General features: G+C 43.1%; 1 protein-coding gene across 2 annotated transcripts in view; it reads right to left on the bottom strand.

The window, feature by feature from the left end:
• ZBBX (zinc finger B-box domain containing) overlaps nucleotides 1–17,364 on the bottom strand; it is a 509,107-nt gene that overhangs the window by 371,999 nt on the left and 119,744 nt on the right. For both annotated transcript variants that reach the window (XM_078665923.1, XM_078665922.1), the window contains 2 exons: nucleotides 16,394–16,503; nucleotides 1,580–1,675 (listed from right to left, as the gene is read on the bottom strand). In XM_078665923.1, coding sequence (XP_078522049.1) covers nucleotides 1,580–1,675; nucleotides 16,394–16,503 — 206 coding nt within the window. The remainder of the gene's footprint in view (nucleotides 1–1,579; nucleotides 1,676–16,393; nucleotides 16,504–17,364) is intronic.

Genomic DNA, 17,364 nt, shown 5'->3' on the forward strand with positions numbered 1-17,364 from the left:
GGAAATCAAATTGATGATTCCCCCAGTAATTCCTAATTTCTAAGGCCGTCCCCGGGGTGCCACTTGTGATCCCAATTATTTCTATTGCCACCGTCCTCCCTGCATTTATCAATACCAGCAGTATAAAGAACGCTGGGGAGAAGTTACTCGGTGATATCAGCAATGCTGGTATAAGAATCTTAGTGGAGTCATCAAACAACATGGAAAAACGTACATGTTTAAAGAGTTAGAAGAACATTTATAGGGCATCAGAGGAAGAATTTTCAAGACTACTTACTGCTGTTTATGTACTGTGGAGCTATGTAGCATTGCCAATTTTGGATAAATGAGCTCCACTCCTCTTCTGCAGGCATTTACATAATGTTGGATGTTTTGCTGATATACCACAATTTGGTAATAGTGTTACCAAAACCAGATATCATTACATTACCACAAATTTAAAGATTAATATATACAAGCATTGTCTCGGTTTTTTTCGTCAATTATTGGTGTAAAATCAGCATTCGGTTTTTGCTTGTGCTGGGCTAATAATAAGCACAGAATGCAATTGTCTTTCTCTTAATGCAAAATAATGTAAATTGCACTAACAACCACTTTCCACACATTTCACCACATTGTATATGATTCAAGCATGTGAATCTATAGAAGAGTCAACACTGGAGAATCTAAATGACCTCCAAAGTATGTCCATGAATGACAAAATACACCAAATATTAGTACATCGCTATTCTAAATTCTTCAGAATAATGTCCAATATCGGTATGGTAAACTTCCCTTTTTAGGTCTTGTTAGTGCAGGTGTCAGGATGACACATTTTTAGCAATTCTTTAAAATACGAATAGAGTCGGCTTTGATTGGTTCCACCCAGAGGAGACCTACTCTCTCACCTCACGCTCTTAGCTGGCAAGGTATAATTCCACCTTCCAGGTAGCCCTTACATTAGAATGCACAAGGGATTATTCTAAATCTGAAAAATAAACTCAACTGGTCTGTCTGGCACACCAAGTTCTCTTTTTTCTGTTTACCTTCCACACAGAAAGCAATATTTGTTGCTACCTTTTCTCCAGCATTCGAAAAGCCGGTAGGACATGATTTAATGCGATAAACATTTGTTCATACAGTGCTTGAAAAGAAGCAATTGTTAAAGCCAGTTTTTACATTTGTTGGTACAGTGAAGGCAGAGCTATTGGCTCTGCCAATGTGTGTTTTTAAAATATACCAACTAAATTTGGCGTCAACGAGTTCATGAATACAATTAGCAGGCAACATTAAGCCCATATATAATATACTTTCACTCAATAATACTAACATTTAACAGCAATATTTTATATTTCAATATCGCAGTCATCTTGTATTGTTTGGCGAATTCTTTAAATACATACACAAATTAGTGTTTGCTTTAGAAATTCTCGGTGTCAGTATATCCTCTTTATCAGCTCTCCATAAATCTGTATCTCAAATCTACATATCACATAATTTAAAATAATAGATAAATCGCATCCCAACGTCTGAGTGAAAACTTCATCTCACAGGATTTACACAGTAGCACAGACACTACAATGTAATTGAGAAACAGTACCTGTACAGGACTTGTTCGATGGAGTTTCAGTGCCCCCTTTTGGTGAATTTTGGTAAAACAAGTAACACAATAATCTTCCCCGCACTCTAAGCAGGTCTGCAAATAGGAGACAAACATAGGAAGGGAAGATATTAAAGATATACATACGGATGCTGCCACTTTTAGCAGAAGCAGAGAGAAGAAAGCGATTTGCATTACCTGTACGTGGGAAAATACACAAGATTAAATATAATCTGAGGCTAATGGATGTTAACGACCACAGCCTAATAATGTTCTTCTTTTCATTTTTGTTAACCATATTAATAAGCACTGGCATCATGGAAATAAAAAACACTAAATGATAAGCATAATGTATAAAATTAATGGGCTACACTTTGCACGGGAGAAAATAAGGAGGTAATCAAAAACACCAATGGGTTTTAAAGGGGAGGGTAATTCTCGATTTGTTGAACATTTAACACATGAAATTCTCATGGGCGATCGAGCAGGCCAAATATGAAAAATATATTAAAGATATCGATGTGGAAGTACATGTTGTGAGACACCAGCAAGTACGAATGTGGCAGCTCCATTTGTGTCAAAAGAAGCGAGGCCTCTACAGAGGGGGCTATGGCCCGGCGCCCTACCTCCCAAAGGAGCCCTTTGTTCTTTGGTCGGTACTGGGCCCATCATTACTTTACCCGGAAAGTCAAGCTGTAATAGCTACCTCTACCTCTTTTGATCAAAGAATGTTGCCAAGTATACCACAGCCTCGTGCAGGGTTTCCCCATGGTCCACTTCTGTGCCAATCTGTGTGTTGTATGTGGATGAAGGCTGTCACAGGGCAACTCGAGAGCATTTGGGATGGTAAATGGTACTGGTGCTGATTTTAAACAAGCAATTGCCTATTATGTTTCTTCTTTCTTTTACTATTGCTTAAATGTTAAAAGTACGATCAAAGGCGTGATTTATATCAACATGTATCATACATTTAAAGTTGTTGGGACAAGGGCCTTCAAAATAGGTTTGGCCCAGGGCCCCCAAAATCCATGGACCTTTAGAGTACAGGCCAAATTATGCAGAAAAGCTTGTGCAATTGTAGACTGGCCTATCAATTCGTGATATTTCAGAACTTAGAAATGAGTCCTACTTGCACGTCCTAAAGGTGCTCACCACTGTGGTATGTTTTTGTGGGCTAAACGGCACTGTCTTGGCAACCCAGTCGTACAGTTATTGGGAGCTGCCTATTTGCTGGTCTTCAGCTCATGGCTGCCTCCCAGATCCAAAATATTTGTTAGGTAATGGCGCTGCAGTGAATATGGTGTATGTAAAGTCCGGATGGCTTTCAACAAGCACCTAAAATGCTGTTTTCATCACCTTTCGTATGCAGACGCTGAAAAGTTGAAGCATGTCTCCGGCCTCTTGAGCAGGACATCCCCTGCATCACTCACGATGCATGACACTTCAAACCAAAATTACTGCCCTGTTAGAAATGGGGGTCTCTAGTTGGAAAAGGTTTTCACCTTTGTCAAAATAGGGACCCTTTCTACTAGTCGGGATAAGGGAGTTACACTCTAAAATAACCCCTGCTCACCCCCTTGGTAGCTTGGCACGAGCAGAGGCTTATCTCAGAGGCAGTGTGTAAACCATTTGCACATAACAAACAGTAATACAGTGAACACACTACAAAAGGACACCACACCAGTTTAGTAAAATATCCTTTATCTTTATATATCCAAAACAAGACCAAAACGATACAAATCCAACATACAGTGCTTAAAAATATATACTTAGTAAGATATCCTTTAAAATTGCAGAAATTTCTCAAAAACACAGTTCTTCCAAGTCGGTAGGTCCACCCGGGGCTACCGCGATATTGAAAACAACAGAATCTTTTAGTTCTGTCGGCAGATTCCTAAACAGCAAATTTTTTCGTTGTGGCTTGCCGGACGTGGCAATGGTCTCAGTTAAGATATGAAGTGAAGCGGCACAGCGTGCAGTGCCCTCAAGGCATGGTGCAGGCAGCGGCTCAGTGATGGTCACCCAGCTGTGTCGGTGAGACCAGAGCTATGTTGCAGAGTGAGACGTTGTTCATTGCTGTGCTGGCAGGTCACAGTGCAAGCGACAGCCGGTTAGTCGGTCCAGACTGCAGTGTGGGATGAGGCGGTGCGTCATGAAAATTGCGAGCAGTGCTCCCAGCCACAATGTGGTCACAAACGTCGAAGTCAGTAGGCACGACGGCGTGGGTGAAACCAGGGTGGCGAAGTGAAGTGAGGCGTTGCGGAGTGCGGTGCCCACAGGCCACGGTGTAGGCAGCGGGTCAGTGGTGGCGGTCGTCGTCAATGAGACATGGGTTGCAGTGTGAGATGCGGGGGTGCCTTCTGCAGTGCCTTCAGAACTTGGAAAAAATCGACACCATCAAAAAGAGTATCCTGGCCTGCCCCTCACCCACCCCTTTAAGTGATATCTCTTCTAACCAGTCGCTACTGCACTCATTTACTCCTATTACCTTAGAAACATTGACTACTCTTTTAGCTCGGGTCAAATCTGGCTCTCCATCTGACCCTTGCCCTCCGCTCATTCTCAGAGATATCGGTCTGTCCCTCCCGCAGGGGATAATTACCCTGTTAAATAACTCGCTTTCCAGTGGCACTGTGCCAAAAAACTTCAAACATGCTTCTGTTGTTCCGCTTCTCAAGAAACCTGGCACTGCCCCTCTCATTTCTACCAACTACAGACCTATCTCCCTACTCCCCTATTTTTCAAAAGTACTGGAAGCTCATGTAACAAACTGTTTGTCTAATTTCATCGAGACAACTCAGTATCTGGAGCCCAACCAGGCAGGATTCCGACCCGGCCACTCGACGGAGGCCGTCATCGTGGCTGTCCAGAACAAGCTCTGTTCGAATACTGACAAAGGCATCCATCAGGCGCTGATACTCCTCGATCTGCCGGCCGCGTTCGACACGGTTGACTATTCCATCCTGGTCAGCCGTGTCGAGCAGGCCGGCCTCAGGGGCTCGGCCCTGAATTGGATCACTTCCTTTGTCTCTGACCGATCACAATCCGTCACACTTGGTCCGTTTTCTGCTCCTAAATTGTTTTCATTTTGTGGGGTCCCACAGGGGTCCTCACTGTCACCTCTCTTATTTAATCTTTATCTTCGTCCTCTGCTTCACTCACTAAAGAATTATCAGGTCTCCATTTTTAATTATGCTGATGACCTACAACTTATTTTCCCCCTCAATACCCCAGATTCAGTTACTGAATTCCACAATGCTATGGATCACATCCATAGATGGATGAACCTCAACCACCTCAAACTTAACCCAGGCAAGACCGAACTGATCTTGCCTGGGAAAAGTGAGCTAAGTTGGGGTCCTCATTTCTGGCCTAGCATCATGGGCCAACCCCCGTGCAAATCTTCCTCTGTGAAAAGCTTGGGAGTCATAATCAGCGCCGACCTCTCTTTAAGGGTCAAATTGGTGCTGTTGTCTCCGGGGCTTTCTTTCAGCTCCGGAAAATAAAAAAGATTTCCCAATTCCTCACCCACTCAGCCCTGATCCAGGTGGTCATTGCTTTGGTTATGTCCAGATTGGACTTCTCTAATAGCATCTACCTGGGACTTCCGCTTGGCCAACTTAAGAGACTTCAACTAGTTCAAAACCAAGCGGCCAGACTGATCCTCAAGCAGCCAAAGTGGCAATCTATCACCCCTGGCCTGGAACAACTGCACTGGCTCCCGGTGGCGCAGAGGGTCATGTTTAAGACGGGCTGCATGGTTTTAAAGCTCTTCAGCACACTGGCCCTAAGTTTATTGAAGGCTTGGTACTCAGGTACACCCCCCCACTTAATCTCCGTTCTGCAAAGAAGGATCTCTTAATTGTTCCTTCCTTTAACAAAAAACGTTCAGGCGGCTGCTGCTTTGACTTTTTAGCCGCCAGCCTCTGGAATATGCTTCCTCTGCCCCTCAGACAGAGCCCTGACGTTCTCACTTTTAGACATCACTTTAAAACTTGGCTTTTTAGACAGGCCTTCAAATAATGTTTATTCCTAAACCGGCTGTCTATTTTTCCTTTCTTTGTTATGTTCCCGTACCTCAGCGCCATGAAGCCCAAGGGCGTACGTGCGCTGTATAAATATTATTTAACATAACATAACATGGAGCCAGCAACAGAGTTGGTTGCTTTTCCCTTCTCTGTCGCTACTGAAACAATGGTTCCAGAAGTGGTACCCAGAGATTGGCGAAGACTTTGCAGTCCCTGAGACTTCAGACCAGGATGCAAGCTCTACTTCAAGCCCTCGGAGATGCTCAACACAAGTAAAGATAGTTCAGCCCAGTCCTTTCAATGCCCAAGGCAGAAGCAGCAACTGCAGGCCAACCCAACAAAGTAGCAACACAGCAAAGGGGCCGTACTCCTTCTCTTCTTCTTGGCAGGTTCCTTGATTCCAGCGAGTTCTAAAGTTCTGGGGTCTAGGCCCCAATATTTATACTCAAAATTCCTTTGACTCTCGGGCAGAGAGTTTCTGTGCTTAGTCCAAACCAGTTTGGTCCTCTCTGGCCCCGCGTACCAGCAGGAGGTGGAGACAACATTGTCCAAGGCAGACAGGGCCTATTCAAGTTAAAGGAAAATCTCAGCCCACCACTCTAAATGCAGACCAGGCATATTCAGGTGCTAGTAAAAACTCCCTCCCACTACTCTGAATGCAGACTGGGTCTATTCAGCCCAGCTCTGACTCATTCAGGCAAAGGCAGGCTGCACATCTACCCTACCCCCTCCAGTTGCTGTCTGAGAAAATGGACATCGCCAGCCCCTGTCACTCCAAATCCAGACATCCAATACACAAACCTGCAGGGGCACATAGGATGGCTAAGCAAGAAAATACCTACTTTCTAAAAGTGGTGTTTTCAAACGCAGAACATAAAAATCATCTTTACTAAAAGATGCATCTTTATATTCTGAACTGCTCCAGCCCCGGGACCCACGCTGACCCCGCAAGGCTCATTACGGCCCTACCTGGGCTGCTCCCTCTGCTCCGGTTCTGCCATCGGTCTCCCCCCGCCGCCACAACCTGTCCATTCTTGCGTGGCTGCAGTGCAGGGGAGACTACATCTCCCAGGAGGGCATAGCGGCAGACCCGCTACACCGGACATCCGCGCCTGGAGGCGCTTGATAAGCAAGACTCTCTCCGGCAGAGCGGGTGAACTGCTCCAGCCCCGGGACCCACGCTGACCCCGCAAGGCTCATTACGGCCCTACCTGGGCTGCTCCCTCTGCTCCGGTTCTGCCATCGGTCTCCCCCCGCCGCCACAGCCTGTCCATTCTTGCGTGGCTGCAGTGCGGGGGAGACTACATCTCCCAGGAGGGCATAGCGGCAGACCCGCTACACCGGACATCCGCGCCTGGAGGCGCTTGATAAGCAAGACTCTCTCCCGCGTCGCGGGACGTGCGCGGGACTGCGCCGGGCTAAGCCCGGGCAAAGGGCGGGCCCTCTACGGCCCTCATAGGCCAGAGGAGGCCGGGTCGGGCCACCCCCCCTGGCCGTGTAACCTAAATAGGTAAGACCTCTTGTGCTAAGGAATTCCCAGTCCCTATAGGTGCCTGCTGCCATTTACAACATGTCTTCTAAGGGGGCCTCGAAAATTCCTACTGTGACTAGGGTCCTGGCCAAGGGGACGATGGTCCACTACTTAATGAAGACAACACCGTCTACTGCCCAACAACCTGCAAGAACAACTCGAGAACGATTGTCTACCGACCATTCCTATAGTGATATCACTTCCCCTCAGTCTGCCGTCGCATCACCAAATCTATCATTTCTGAGGGAACTTAATAGTCTATGTAAAACCGAGTATGCGGCCGTTAAGTCAACATCAGAGCATATTAATGCCTCCTTTTGTCCTACAGTCACCACAAGCCCCCATCCTAGTACATTATCCCCACCCTATGGAAACCCCCGGGGTACTTCCCTCTGCCCACCTGTAATAGGTAACACGAACTCCATAATGTTTTTTCAGGACCCTTCTGGTGAAAGAAAGCGATCAGCCGACCAACAAACAGGCACCCAAGCTAAGGAGAATAAATTGCCTGCACCCCCTATTTCACCATCTCTTTTGGCTCAGATTCAAATTATGTTTAACGCCACAATACACCCATTAATAGAAAGAATGAACGTTCTTGGGGACAGGATCGCGGCAATAGACGAAATGATTAAGACAAACTCGAGACTCCTAAAAAATACGGCAGACCCCAACCAATCACAGCCTTTACGCGATACGGTAAAGCTTTTAACAACTTCACAAAGTAGTGTTTTTCAAATCCGACAGGCATCACCAAGCATGCTAACTCAACCTAGCGAGGAAGTTCCTACCAAAATAAAAACAGCACACTGCTGTTCCTTTAAAATGGGGTTGAACAAAGTAACCACTCCATCTAAAAGGCCACCTCCCAAGATAAGGAACATGCAAAGTGAAACAAATCACATTCATTTACCACCAGAGGCTGCCCCGTTTGTGGGCGTCCTCTCTGGGGTGCCTGAACTCATAAAGGGAAAAACTGAAAGCGAACAGGAGTTGAGAAATAAGGCATTATTTTGGCTAACAAAGAATAGACCCCTACCCCCCGACATCGACGGTAGAATAAAATGTGTTAGAAGGGTGGGATGGTAAGGTCCGCTTCGAAAAGAGAGATCCGGTGATCTGGTGCTGATAAAGTTTATAAACAGTAACGTTGTCCCTTACCTCCAGTCTTGGAAACCACAGATAGGAGATGGACCTATACACACCTGGGGTCTATCTGATTTTTATCCCAGAGAATCACTTTACCCCCATACAAGATCACTGAAGAGACTAACTTTTGGTTGGGCCAAAACGGCTCCGGGGTGAGGGGCTTTTAATACCCAGCCTCTGACTTGATATACAATGGATTGTTTTGGTACCTGACCTTTCTTAAAGATTCCATGCTATAATGTTTTTTACTGTGATATGATTTGAAATGTAACTGTGTATATATTTTTGCTATGTGCTTTTATGATTTTATATCTAAAAATCGAATAAAGCTAAAGTTACTTACTTACTAATATTCTGAGTTCAGGCATGCAAAACTCCATCTTTCTATCTTGTCCCAATGGAAAGATTTACTTATAAGATATTATAAGTATCCTCCCATTCTATCCTATGAGACAGTTAGCCTTTACATTGTGAAAAATGAAATCCACTGTAATTCACTATCAGTACATGTCCTACCTTTAACATACAGAGCACCATGCCCACAGGGGTTCCATGGGCCTGCCTGCCAAGTGGGTGCACTTGCTGTGTTGACATGGCAGTTACAAACTTTGGGCAGACTCTGCAGTGGCAGGTCTGAGATACCTTTATAGGGCTACTTCTGTGGGGGGAACAATCGGTGCAACAGGTCCACTAATAGCATTTGAATTACGGACACTCTCAAATCACTTTACAGGGACTTACCAGTAAATCAAAAATTCCAATCATGGAAACACCAATCCATAATACACTTTACAACAGGAGCACTTGCACTTTAACACTGAACAGCACTGAGAAAGTCCACAGAGACACTAGACCAGCAAAAAGAGTCTCAAAACAGGGAGGTCAGAAAGCAAAACGACTGGGGAAGAACGCCAAAAGATGCCAGGTCTAACATGCCCTGTGGGCAGACCAAAATTGGGAATGAAATTAACAACAAAGGCTAAAGAAAGCTGAACATTGCCCACTTGATGTATGTAGTCCTGAGGACTAACCTAATTGTGATGACATTCCCACAAACCAACTGCTGAGGGGGCTTTACAATGGCCTGCTGGGTAGTATTTTATATTATTTAAATGAGTCTAACCGAGAACTAAACTTGTCAAGCCAGATCAAAATAAAAGGAGCTGACAGAGACAATAGGCGTGTATAGGTATAAATGGTGTATAGGCAGCACTCCTGATTTGTGAAGCCAACAATGACATTATTTTAGGTGTCTCCTGTCTAAAATTTCCTCAGATTCAATCAATGTAATTGGAGAAAATACATTCCCTCACTTTTTTTTCTTCAAATCTCCCACTTTGAAAATGTTGGCATGTATGCAGTTTGTATACACACAGAAAACATATATACAGACACACAATCTTCTGGTACTCATATGCAGACACATTGAGAAATGACAATTTTTATGCTGTGTGCTATATAAATAAATGAACGGAACTAAAGTGAAGTAAATGATGAATGACAGTTCACCCGTCCCTAAGTCGGTAACTCAGGACATGCCAGTTTTAAAAAAAGGAAGAAAAGGGTGAACCTTCAAGTATTTACCGAATAGTTGACCCTCTCAGAAAAAAGAAAGAAAAAACAAAGTCAAAAGATTATTCCAGAATATCTTCTTTTTTCAGACCAGCTTTGGATATTTGACTTGCTATGATAACTCAATGGGTTAATGTAATGATGTGGCTTGTAATGAGCAGTCAAAGGAAACGTCCCCACTATCACTATTCAAAATAACAACAAATATATTCGGTCCAATTTAGTAACTCATAGCTGGATGCTCCTTTAAACTCAGATTCTACAGACAGTTTTTACTGAGAGATTCTAGATTCTATAGAAAAAGCATTTTTTGACTTGCCCATATCTTTGCAGTTGTTTCACGAATCTTCACAAAATCTTCCAAAAACAGCGTCTTAGTGAGTTTTGTGCATGGAATGTTTCAGGGTGATCGGTCAAGCAGGGGCTGAGAAATGTTAATTCCTATAGGAGCTTTGAACACAACTACAATCCGAACTGCTGGACGGAATTACACTAAATTTGAAGATCACGCTTTCAGTTACTTGGTGTAAATCCATTCAGTAGTTGTTGAGAAATTTAAGGGAAAGAAAATAAGGATATCTGAGTGGAGCCTAAGCACAGATCTCATGATGAGCAGCCATCTTGGGACCAATATATACGATAGCACCCCATTGAAATGCATTGCAGTGAAAGGCATTTGAATAGATCAGTTCAGAGCTGCAGCGGCCTCCTGAAGACTTTTTTTTAAAGTGGTTCATGAAGGAAGTACATTTGAACGCTGCAGCCAACATGCGACAAGAGATCTTCATGCCGCTGTTGTAACTTCTGCACAATAGTACTGTGGTCTTACCTAAAAAGCCAGCTTTGTCAACTCGATTAGGCAATTATTCCCCATCTTTAGGAGTCAAAGCACATGCACTAGGAGGTGGTTAGCAGCATTCCAGCCTAGAGTTGAAAATGCCAGCAAATCAGAATCCAATAACAGAAATATAAGGGGTATGCAAAAGGAAAAGGAAGTAGGTGAACGGTGTACCTAATCGTTTGAATGTCATGCCCTTTTAGGTTTGTTTGCAAAGTTGCTTCCAACATATTAGTCAACATCAACACCATTTTAATTTTAGCATTTGAGGGAACTTAATTTTTAGGTCTGGCGCTAGCCAAGACCTTTTGATTTTGCTATATATAACTATGGTTAATATGTATAGTATACTTACTTAAAGGGCTTTCAGCAAGCTCTCTTCATCCACTGGTTTGTTGTTGTGTAAATCACATTTTGCTTCACACACTACAGCATACAGAATGGGGCAATGTCTCAGCCTACTAAAGCCACTCATTAACTTCACTTTTAGTGACTTCATTTCGCTCTTTCACAATGAGCACATCTGCACACATTGTAGTTCAATTCAGTGCCAGTGTTTTTGTTTGTACTATAGTGTTGCCATTGTGCTTAGATCCTGATGTTCTAGCACAATGCTTTTGATGTAACCAGATAGTGTTCATTTGAAACCGTTCTGTATCAAGTTATGCCTTCCTTTTTTCATTCTTTCCTCTTTTCTTTCTTTCCTTCTTTCCTTCTTTTTGCTTGTTCTTTCTTGATTTTCTCTTGCCTCTGTTCTTTTTTCCTGCCTTTTTTTCTCTATTGCCATTCTTTCTTCTTTTCTGTTTTTTATTCTGTATTGCCTTCTGTCTTTCTTTCCTTTCATTCTTTCCTTTTTTCCCTTCTTTCTAGCATTCTGTTTGTTGTTCTTTTCTTTTCTTTCCTTTCTTCTGTCTTGCCTTCTGTCTTTCTTTCATTCTGGCCTACTTTCTTCCTTTGATTCCTTCCTTCTTTATTTCTTTCTTAAAGGCAAAAGGTTAGGAAACAATGCCAGACTAATTGGTTGGACCTTTTGTAGGTCTGTGTTAGCAACAACCTTTTGTTTTTACTAAAATATGTATAAATATAACATAGTTACTTATAAGGGTTTTAAGCCAGACTTCATCCAATGGTCTGTGTGTAAACCATTCACATTTGTCAATGGACAAATCATCAGCCCACTTCAGCCATTGGCTGGCTTCACTACAAGTTACTACATCAAACAGGGGCAGCCCTATTTTCCTGAACATGGGGCCAATAAACAATATATGAACTACAGTGGTTCAGGGATACAATTATAAAAGGAACAACAATTACAGTATATTGAAGACAATTGTATAAATCCAACAATTAAAACAATAAACAAAAGACAAGGTACCAAACAACATTTTGAAACAAAGGTTTAAATATTCCTTACAAAACAAAAACAATACAGATAGACAGTTAGTACTCTTCTTTATTAACTGTAAAATTAATTAATATCACTACAGTAAAAACAATCAGTATAAAAAAGCTAAAAACAGTCCTTTCAAACCTCAGTGCTGAGTAAAATTTAACACCCCTCCTGAGTCCCACATGGTCTTTCCTCAGCATTTAAGGACATGTTCTTGGAGCCCCTGTTGATGCCCTGAAGATGACCTACATTTCGGATCTCTTGACCCGCCCTCTGGGCACACGAGGTCTCTCTCAAGGGGTGATGCTCTCTTGGAGGGCATACGAGAGGGGCACTGTCGTTGGTGAATCGTTAAGAGATCCCATCACCTTTCCTACATGGAGATTACCATGCTCTTCCCCAGGGTTTCACTGCTTTCGTTTGCGACTTTTAAGGCTATCCTGATTTGATGGATACATTTTGCCAGTCTCGCTAGTGCCATGGTGTTGATGGTTGAAAAACACAAGGCTGAAATTTCGCTGCACGACTTTATACCTTTATTGATACAGATCGGGCGCAGGATTCGCCGACGTTCGTTGTTAAAGTTGGGGCAGCAGCATAAGAGATGCAACCAGAATTCCCTCTTGTAGGGGCACAGTCTACAGATTGTGAATTCACCTCTTCGTGCCCATGCAGGGTTGAATTCCAACGGATCTAAATGAGCGCTTCGGCGGAGAGATTTAAGGTCTAGTTCGAAGGAGATTTCACGCACTTGTTTGTTAACTGCTCTCTTCCAGGCATTCAGGGGGATGTCCAGCCGCGAAATGCTTTCATCCTCGATCTTCAGTGCTTTAATTGCGTTTCCAAGGCTAGAGTGCCAGGCCAAGCCTGGCCCCTCACAGATTGGTCTCAGATGATTTTTTAGGGAGTTAGCCGGTGTCCTTAATATCCTTAGATATAGCTTTATGAGCTTCCCCTGGCACATCAGATCTGGCCTAACTCCAGTCCTAGCCTTGTTTTTCCGGCTGTTCTCAGTATCAAAAGCACTGCCTTATGTGCCTTGACTTAGGCTGAGTTAAGGAGAATGTCCAATTTCCCGGGTAAGGCAATGTGACCGTAGCTAATTGCTGGAAGGAGCTTTGCTCTTAAGACTGTAAGAATTGGGCTGGCGGAAGGGCTGATCAAATGCTGGCTTAGTTGTTTTAATAGATATGTAACCTTGCTTGCCTTGGAGCTCTGCTGTTTTAGGTGTACATTCGCCTTGGTCCGTCCAATCAGCCAGACCCCTAGGTAGTTGTATGAGGCCACCAAGATAATTTGCGCGTTTCCCAGTTGCCACAGTACATTCTTTTTCAGATGGTCGGACCCAAAAAATTATGACCTTGGTTTTTCCTTGGTTAACTGTCAAGCTATTAATGATGTTAAAAGTTTTAATGCATTTAGCGCTCTTTGTAGGCCCACTTTTGTGTGGTCCATTATGACTGTGTCATCAGCATACTGTAACACTGTCAGCCTCACACTTCCTAATCGTGGGGCTACTAAACTAGCTCTTTTTAGGGCCTCCCCCAAATCCGCCGTGTATAAGTTAAAGAGGATGGTGGCCAGCACGCATACTTGCGTCAACCCATTCTCCGTGCTTATTTTGGGGGGTACTGTGCGGGCACTTGTTTTGACCCGCACCCAGGTGTCCTAATATAATGATCTTATTGCCTTCAGGAGATTTCATGGTATACCCCAGTTTCCTAACTTCTACCATAATCTTTTTCTGACTACTTTGTCAAAAGCTGTACTGTAATCCACGAAGCAGCAGAAGAGTGGGGGATGGTTCTTCAGGGTTGCCTGGGCTGAAAGGTGTGCAATCGCCAGAAAATTGTCCATGGTTGATGCCTGTGGCCTAAAGAAAGTCTGGTGCAAGGGTTTTATGTTTCTCTCTTCAACCCACTTCTCGCGTTGTAGGTGGGCGTATGCCTTAGCTTCCAGATCGAGCAGGGCAATGAGCCTATAATTCGACAGCTTTAAGCGGTCTCCTTTTTGAAGATGGGGACCAATAAGGAACCCTTCCAAGACTCCAGGGTTAAGGCGGTCAAGTAGGTGTGATTGAAGAGCGGGGTTAGGATTGATGCCCAGAATTCTGGTGCCAGTTTGAAGACCGGTGCTGGAATCGGGTTAGGCCCAGGGGCCCCATAATTATTCATGCTCTTGATGGTTTTGATGAGCTGTTGGGCGTCTATCTGGGATGGTGCAGTGCCATGGGCATCTGCCGGAGATCTATTACCCATGGAGACCTTGCCTGGGCTCGGAATCATGACTCCTGACTTTATACTAGCTGGCTCGGCTTGCACGGCTGGGTCCGCCCTACCACTTGTTGGATCTCTGTTGGAAGGCGCTGTTTCACATGATGGTCAGTACAGGATTGATATAACAGTTTATTAACAACAGGCGCGTTGGATGTTTGTTAAGATTCAGACCTCTGATCTGTAGGGCTTGTAGTCCAGAAGAGTTCGAGTTGATAGCTGTGGCTGCGAGAGCACATTCATATTTTATGGAAACTGATAAACCACCGTCTGGACGGCCAAAGATGTTCCGTTTTATGTTAGTACTCACAAGGTTACATTCAATAAACATATAATAGAAATCACAGTGTAAACAGAAAACACACAATTGCAGAGGAATGAAGAGTCAAGTGTTTGTCCATGTTATAACAAGTACATATTGTAGTTAATAATTCCTCTTGATTTGCCAAAGGGGAACGCTGACGGTGTTTCGACCTCAGTACTTTGTTAGGTCATCATCTGGACAGACAACAATATTCAGGAGCAACCAAACAATTAATCTTGCATGTAGCCCATAATGCTTTAAAATAAATGTAGATATTAGTTTCCAGACCTCTAGTCAGGGAATTCACGACCCTCAATATTCCAATCCCACAAGGAAAAACAGTTCCTAAACCACATATTTATATACTGGAATCCACTTCTTCACAATAACCAATTTCATACGTACAGGGCATATTGAAAATTCAGAAATCTCCGTAGAAATAAATTTACCTCTAGCCATCACACCATGAAAGTCTAAGAACATCGAAGTTCTTTGAGATTGGTAGGGTATATATCACTACGAGTTACAGCACACTTTCACAATGAGCGCATTTACAAACAAAGTAGTTCCCTTCAGTGCCAGAGAGTACTATGGTAATATGTTCTTTTTGTAGACACATTTTTTTTTGCCTTTAATCAATGTTTTATTTTTTATTGATGAGAGCCTGGCATCTTCCCGAACAATAAAGATTTGCAAAAATCTTGATAAAACTAAACTAGAAATTGCCAATACCAGACCTACTGGCTTAGTAAATGCCTGTTTTAGTGCGTGTTTGGGTGTGTGTGTGGGGGGGGGGGTGTTTAAGGGATTGGTTTTACATACTGTAGAATGATTGAGTGCATATGGGTATATGATGATCAGAGTGTGGAGATATGATGGTTGAAATGTTGCCGTATTATGTGGAAGTGTAACAGTGCGATGGTGGTGTATGGGTGTGTGATGTCTTGTGTGGTTTTTTAATGTTGTCGTTATTGGTATATGAGTGCGGGAGTCCGAATCTGGCTGTAGGGCATCTGGTAACGGGCGAGTGGGCAATTACTGATGACTCTGCAGAGATATGATGGTGTAAAATGTGTTGATTCATGTTACATGTACAATTCACATATTTCTGTATTATAAATGTTTACAATTTTTATAATGTGTAGTAAATGTTCACAAACAATATTCGAATTTTTAAACTAAAGCTCACTTTTTTAAACAAAACCTTTGCAAATATTGTTTCACATGGCATAACAGTGGATACAGGTGTTATTGTTTAAGATGTGCCTTTTCCAGAATTTCCTTAAACCCTTCCATGCTCATGACCAGCTCAGATCATCATGAGTCACAGTGGAGCTGTGCCCATGACAAGCTGAGCCCATCATAACGGCTGCGGCCCGCCCACGAGTGGCTAATTCCCCGCCTGCGCGGCAGAATTAATCAGTGGGCGGGTCTGTGACGAGCTCAGCTTGTCATGATCACAGCTCCACTGTGAGTCATGACGGGCTGAGCTCGTCATGAGAAGAGCGGCGCCGCAGACCCCCCACCCTGCCCCCCCCCCCCGCACCATGGGGGAATTACCCAAGCAGCCAAGGGTTTAGTTCATTTTCCACCACGGGAATACAGCAGGGTGTAGGGTGTAAAATAAAGCTTTCATGTCAGCTTTACATTTCCTGATTGAAATACGCAATTATTAAACATCAACATATGAATTCAAAAAATGATATCGTTATATCAAAGTATAACTTACCAACATCGCGTTTTTATTTTCGCATTGTCCACAAGACTTTGTCCTAAGCTTTGATTTTTCTAATGAAGTAGTAAATGAAGATTTTGGAACAACAGACAGCTTTCCTGTCTCTGTAAAGGATACAATATAAAAACCAAGTCATGAAATAGGCACCTCTAAAATACAACATTACTAGGCAAGCATTTTGTTTGCCTAGGTATTTGAAACTGACAAGTGAGGAAGCATTAAGAATGACAATGTTAATCCATAATAATGCTTAGCAATCTGTTGCTGAATTTTCAACATAAAAAAGCCTCCTACCTTGAAAGCCATAAAGCATTCATGTGACCATCACCACATTAACTTTTGATGAATCACTAACTGTATAGAAAAAATAAAAAGCCACTTCACTGATAGGGTTGTTAAAGGTGAATGGCACATTAAATTGCCATTTGTTTGTGAAATTAAGTCGTACAGTTTTTGTAGAGGGATATTTTCAACCTGTGCATGGCTTCATCGTGATGTGGGATTTCTTTGAGTGCTGGCTGTTGCCTGCTTCCTATGGGTTGTTTTAATGTAGGGGGTCAGTAGGGGTATCAGTACTTGTGACTTTTCACCAAACTGTGTGTGGTTAATGTCATGTACATTAGCTGCAGTGTGTGGCTAGCTTCCTGCAACAGTGTGTGAGTGAAGTGTATTCTCGGCTTCAGTATGAGGACCTGATAACAATGCAGGACGTATTCTATTTCCGGTGGAAACGTCCGTTCACAAACAGACCAAAGCTGAATGAGCTCTCTGAACTGGGAGATCGGATGGGATCAAATTAAAGGAGGGAACTTAACTATCTATTAATTTATGAATAAAGATAAAAACCAATGTTTTCCCATTTTCAAGTGTGTACTAACAGTCTAATTTAAGATCTGAAGTACTTTCCTGAACCTCTGAATTAGCTAGGTAAAAAATAAAAGAAAGGTTCTCTACAAAGAGAGCTT

The sequence above is a fragment of the Lissotriton helveticus genome, chromosome 11, assembly GCF_964261635.1.
Source record: "Lissotriton helveticus chromosome 11, aLisHel1.1, whole genome shotgun sequence".
Taxonomy (NCBI): Eukaryota; Metazoa; Chordata; class Amphibia; order Caudata; family Salamandridae; genus Lissotriton; species Lissotriton helveticus.